The 6,561-nt window shown below is 40.3% G+C and overlaps 1 protein-coding gene across 1 annotated transcript in view; it reads right to left on the bottom strand.

Moving 5' to 3' along the window:
• Smp_151000 (putative cationic amino acid transporter) overlaps positions 1 to 2,049 on the bottom strand; it is a gene marked incomplete at both ends in the record, with an annotated part of 15,804 nt that extends 13,755 nt beyond the window's left edge. Inside the window, one exon of the mRNA XM_018797493.1 lies at positions 1,936 to 2,049. Coding sequence (XP_018652529.1) covers positions 1,936 to 2,049 — 114 coding nt within the window. The remainder of the gene's footprint in view (positions 1 to 1,935) is intronic.
• Between the last annotated feature and the right edge of the window lie 4,512 nt (positions 2,050 to 6,561).

The following is a 6,561-nucleotide window of genomic DNA, read 5'->3' as shown; positions in this document are numbered from 1 at the left end:
CCGCTCTCGCGAGATTCGAACCGAGGACCTACCAGTCTCGCGCCAGAGCACTTAACCGATTGGCCACTGAGCCGGCATCCAACGGTGTTAATGTCTAAATTCAACCAATCCACGATGTTTTTGAGCAACCGTTCACCAATTGTCTTCAGTGACTTGTTATCTCACAGCAGACGTGGTTGAACTCTACTAGTCACTGCTTCCCACTAGAACTCCAGGAAGTACCTCTTGAATTCAGTCACTAGTGAGCATATGATGCTTCCAGGTTTTTCCTTGGTGGTCTAGCTTCATTTGACTCATGCTTTCAACAATGAAAATAGATTATAACCTATCAAACATTTTGAAAAGAATCAATATATGGGATAAGACATTTCAATCATAATAAAAATGAATCAAATACTGTATATTTTATAGCAGTAGAAATAAAATTTGATGATTCGACTATGAGCCAAATTGTTGGTGTAAAGGCTGATGCTACTACTATCCTGTGATCGAAATCCTAGTAGGTTGGGCTGGATTTTTTATTCTACATTAGTGTTTAGGATATAAGTGCTCTAACAGTTAAGCTATTTTATTTTACTAATCTGCATAAATTCATCCTGTCAAATAAATGATAACAGAGACTGTCTACTTAAAGTCTTGAATAAGTAGGCTACAATGGAATAAATAAATAAATATTTACGATTTTAGGTGGTTGGAGGTAATCGGTAAGAAAACCTAAGCCTAGGTTCATGCTCTTTGGCATTCATAACCAAGGTGTACCTGAAATATACAGGTAACTATTACTCCTTTTTGTATTTGAGCTCACAATACCCAGAAATACAGTTCAAGCCGTTACTAGTGAGCTATTTGAGTAGTGATCGACTTCCATTAAGACTATGATATTTACGACTGAATTGTCACCGACTAGTGATCAATGTCATGTTTGCCTTGTTCTTCAGGACTAATCAAATTCTGTCGACCAAGTTCCGGTGTGGCCACTAGTATAAGTGACTCGACATCATATATGCACCATGTTGAGATAATAAGTGTTTAAAAGAAAGCCTGGGTTCGAATCCCACTGGGTATATCAACTCTCTCGAGATCGCTGGTACGTTTTTCTGTAGAGAGACATCTAGCACGAAATCTATCTCAAGCAGGGTTTCCTGTCGATTAACTCCAAACACCTAATATGGTGCATATAATGTCGAACCACTTAGACAAGTGTCTACACTGCAACTTGGTCGACAGAATCCGATCAATAGTAAAGCATAGAACGAATATGATATCAGTCACCACTCTATGAGAAATCAATTACAGGTATCATGATCTTTGTTGGTATTCTCATCTGAATCTGTTGACCGACTGATATGTGTTTAGTCCAATTGAAAATAGTCTTTTTTATTCATCATACTAAATACATTTTATCAATAAAACTTTACAAAGAGAACCACAAATTTCTTTAAAATAACTCATTTAAGATAACTCGTTCGTGCAATATGACTAAAGCTATGAATTTTCGCTTATATTAACTAAAGTTTCTAGTCTCTAGTTTGCTATCCAAATCACAAAGTGGATAACATTTCCAAATGGTTCGACCTGAGGCCACAAGTTGAGATTTACCCATCTCCCTCATCTTGAATATTTTTCAACGGTTGATTCTACGACTTTCAGCTAAACAATGGTCATAACTGTTGACTAAAAATTATTCTGACTTCTCTCTACATTTTGCATAATTGAATATGTGATTCGTCGACTCGTCGTACATGTTCCAGATAACTCATCAAGCTGAACCTCTCATTCTAACTAAGTTCAATAACAATCCATCAACATTTAAATAAACAACGATTATAATTCAGAAGTATGAGGAATTGAGCAACTGCAAACTAGACTTAATGATTGTTACAAAAACACATACTACTAAATTTATTCAATCAAAGAATAAAACTTTGTTCTTACAGTAAAAAGAACAGCTGGTATTGGTGTCAATTTATCCTTATGTAGAAAAGATATGAATTTGGGCATATGGGATTCACGGCTAGCTACGAAGAATATCCTTGATGTAGTCAACATATTACCATTAACACCGCCGAATGTTGAGAAAGCAACAAATATTGGCATAATCCACCATGCTGGACCATATATTCGATTAGCAAATGTCTAAAGTAAAACAAATAATAGAAAATTTAAATTTTTTTTGTCCAAATATTTTACATTTGGTACTGATTACTATACTTTACGAGGACGTATACTAAATTTGAAGTATCGTTTCAGCCGAATATTCTCTCAGAGAATCTTCTCGCATTGGAATTTCAGAATAGTGGAATTTTAAGACTATTCTTATATTACTAGTCAAATAAAAATAGTTTTGATATCGTTTGATAAGTCTCATAAAATATAACAGGAAGTCAAGAGACTTTAAAGTATCAAATAGTGAGAATGACAGTCAACTTGAGAATAGATTTATTTGTATGAGTCTATATTGCCATTTAGTCACAAGCTATATTATATTTGAATCGTAAGAATAGAATCCAGTATGTGAGTTTCCTTCCATTTGCGGCTTGTTGGCTGGATGTACCCACATCTTGATGTTTATGACTTCAACCAAGTACCTAGTACTGTAGACGTAAACGCGTTATCTAATCAGACACTAAGTGCAGATAGCTACTAACTTTAGTTATTTAAACATCAACACTGGATGCATGTAAATCCAACTAATAAGTCCCAAATAGGATTAGATGTGACTCTTGAATTCCACTGCAAGCCAATATCCAACTTGAATAAAAGGTACGATCGACTCAAGTAGGCTCAATATCGTCTTAAGTTCTCGGAGGTATTATAAAATCATTTAGCTAATTCTATTCAATAAAAAGTAACCAACAAAAACTGAAAGCTTAGATTTCTACTCAGTAACTTATAAGTAACTTGTCTGCTATGTGATCCAAAGATTGTGAGTCGATTCCTATGCAGCACCATTCGTACACACTACTAGTTAGTTTTAAAGTCGGATAAAACAATCATTGATTAAATTCAATCAGTATTGTTTAACTCCGCCTGTAGCTCCTCCAGGAGCTACTGCCGGTCCCAAGCCCGGGTAAAGGAGGAGGGTTGGGCATGGGGTTAGCGACCCCATCCCGTAGAAAATCAACTCGCTAAAAAAACGCTAACCAGAAAAAATCATTCAAACCATTCAAACTCTGCCCTGGGAGTAGAAGGAAAAATGACGTCTCATGATGAAAGCCGAGTTCCTTCGGAAGTCATGAGGCTGATGCACCTTCTTACAACCAGAGCGACAATTTTTATAGGTACATGGAATGTCCGGACAATGTGGGAGACCGGCAGAGTCTTCCAAATTTCTGCGGAAATGAGGAAATACAACCTGGAAGTGCTTGGAATCAGTGAAACACATTGGACGCAGGTTGGACAACAACGACTGTCTTCAGGGGAACTTCTGTTATACTCCGGTCATGAAGAAGAAAATGCCCCACATACACAAGGAGTGGCACTGATGCTGTCTAGAAAAGCACAAAATGCACTTATAGGATGGGAATCTCATGGACCGAGGATCATCAAAGTCTCCTTCAAAACAAAGAGAGAGGGCATTACAATGAACATCATCCAATGCTATGCGCCGACCAACGACTACGATGAAGACGCTAAAAACCAATTCTACGATAGGCTGCAGTCAATCTTCGAGAAGTGCCCAACCAAGGACCTGACCATTCTAATGGGAGATTTCAATGCCAAGGTTGGAAAGGACAACACTGGATACGAAGACGTCATGAGACAACATGGACTGGGAGGAAGGAACGAAAACGGTGAGAGATTTGCAAACCTATGTGCCTTCAATAAACTGGTCATAGGTGGCACCATATTCCCACACAAAAACATACACAAAGCCACTTGGATTTCACCGGATCACACTACACAAAATCAAATCGACCATGTCTGCATCAACAAAAAGTTCAGGAGGACGATGGAGGATGTGAGAACCAGAAGAGGAGCTGATATAGCATCCGATCACCATTTGCTGGTCGCCAAGATGAAACTAAAACTCAAGAAGCACTGGACAATGGCGCGGACAACAACACAAAAGTTTAACACGGCCTTTCTTCGAGATGCTGACAAACTCAACGAATTTAACATAGCCCTCAGCAACAGGTTCGAGGCCTTTCATGACCTACTCAATGGAGAGGGAACCACCATAGAGAGCAGCTGGAAAGGTATCAAGGAGGCAATCGTTTCAACATGTCAGGAGGTTCTGGGCCAAAAGAAGCACCATCACAACGAATGGATCACTGTTGGTACACTGGATAAAATTGAAGCAAGGAGGAACAAGAAGGTAGCAATCAATATCAGCCGAACAAGAGCAGAAAAAGCCAAGGCACAAGCCGAATACACAGAGGCAAACAAGCAAGTGAAGAGGAGCATCAGGACCGACAAACGTAAATATGTGGAAGATTTAGCGATGACAGCGGGAAAGGCTGCAAGAGAGGGAAACATGAGACAACTGTATGATACAACAAAGAAACTTGCTGGAAATTACCGTCGACCAGAAAGACCAGTGAAAAACAAGGAAGGCAAAGTAATCAACGATATTGAAGAACAACGAAACAGGTGGGTAGAACACTTCAAGGAACTCTTGAATCGACCAGCTCCACTGAACCCACCCAACATCGAAGCAGCACCCACAGACCTCCCAATCGATATTGGCCCACCAACAATTGAAGAGATCAGCATGGCCATTAGACAAATCAAGAGTGGCAAAGCAGCGGGACCAGACAACATCCCAGCAGAGGCACTGAAAGCAAATGTAACAGCAACTGCCAAGATACTCCACATCCTCTTCAGTAAGATTTGGGACGAAGAACATGTACCAACAGACTGGAAAAAAGGACTTCTCATCAAGATACCAAAGAAAGGCGATCTGAGCAAGTGCGACAACTACAGGGGCATCACTCTCCTCTCAATACCAGGAAAAGTCTTCAACAGAGTATTGTTAAACAGGATGAAGGATTCCGTGGACGCCCAACTTCGAGATCAACAAGCTGGATTTCGTAAGGATAGATCGTGCACAGATCAAATCGCAACTCTACGTATCATTGTGGAACAATCAATCGAATGGAATTCATCACTGTACATCAACTTCATCGACTACGAGAAGGCATTTGATAGCGTGGACAGGACGACACTATGGAAGCTTCTTCGACACTACGGCGTGCCTGAGAAGATAGTCAATATCATACGGAACTCCTATGATGGACTAAACTGCCAAATCGTCCACGGAGGACAACTCACCGACTCGTTCGAGGTAAAGACCGGTGTTAGGCAAGGTTGCCTACTCTCACCCTTTCTCTTTCTCCTGGTGATCGACTGGATTATGAAGACGTCAACATCTGGAGGGAAGCTCTGGATACAGTGGACAGCTGGGATGCAGCTGGAAGATTTAGACTTTGCAGATGATCTGGCTCTTCTATCACACACGCAACAACAAATGCAGGAGAAAACGACCAGTGTAGCAGCAGCCTCAGCAGCAGTAGGTCTCAATATAAACAAAGGGAAAAGCAAGACTCTCCGATACAATACAATATGCACCAATCCAATTACACTTGACGGAGAAGCTTTGGAGGATGTGGAAATCTTTACATATCTGGGCAGCATCATTGATGAACACGGTGGATCAGATGCAGATGTGAGGGCGCGGATCGGCAAAGCAAGAGCAGCATACCTACAGCTGAAAAACATCTGGAGCTCAAAACAATTGTCAACCAACACCAAGGTTAGAATTTTCAATACAAATGTCAAGACAGTTCTTCTGTATGGGGCAGAGACGTGGAGAACTACGAAAGCCATTATCCAGAATATACAAGTGTTTATTAACAGCTGTCTACGAAAGATACTTCGGATCAGATGGCCAGACACTATCAGCAACAAGTTACTGTGGGAGACAACAAACCAGATTCCAGCGGAGGAAGAAATCAGGAAGAAGCGCTGGAAGTGGATTGGGCACACTTTGAGGAAATCACCCGATTGTGTCACAAGACAAGCCCTCACATGGAATCCTGAAGGTCAAAGGAGAAGAGGAAGACCAAAGAACACATTACGCCGAGAAATAGAGACAGACATGAGAAGAATGAACAAGAACTGGAAAGAACTAGAAAAGAAGGCCCAGGACAGAGTGGGTTGGAGAAAGCTGGTCGGCGGCCTATGCTCCATTGGGAGTAACAGGCGTAAGTAAGTAAGTAAGTAAGTATTTCGTGCACTGATTATCGATTAGAACAGGCAAACAAGGTGACGAAACAAAGAGGGAAAAACGAAGCAGATTGGAATATGCAAGTGAATCAACTAAGTTTATTCAAGCGTTTTCAATATTTACAGTCAAACAGAAATAATCCACAGATATGTAATAAGTAGGATAATATGTACGTACACATACACTCATATAAAAACAGTCAGTGTTGATAAGTGAATAATTAACAAGGTCAGAACGTGACTCGAAATGAATGAATGGATCGGCCTGTCCGAAAGCTGGAATAAGTCATGTGGGCTTAACATAGTAACCGACAATACAGTCTGATCCATATA

Source organism: Schistosoma mansoni, chromosome 4 (genome assembly GCF_000237925.1).
Source record: "Schistosoma mansoni strain Puerto Rico chromosome 4, complete genome".
Lineage (NCBI taxonomy): Eukaryota > Metazoa > Platyhelminthes > Trematoda > Strigeidida > Schistosomatidae > Schistosoma > Schistosoma mansoni.
This window is presented reverse-complemented; position numbering and strand designations above follow the sequence as displayed.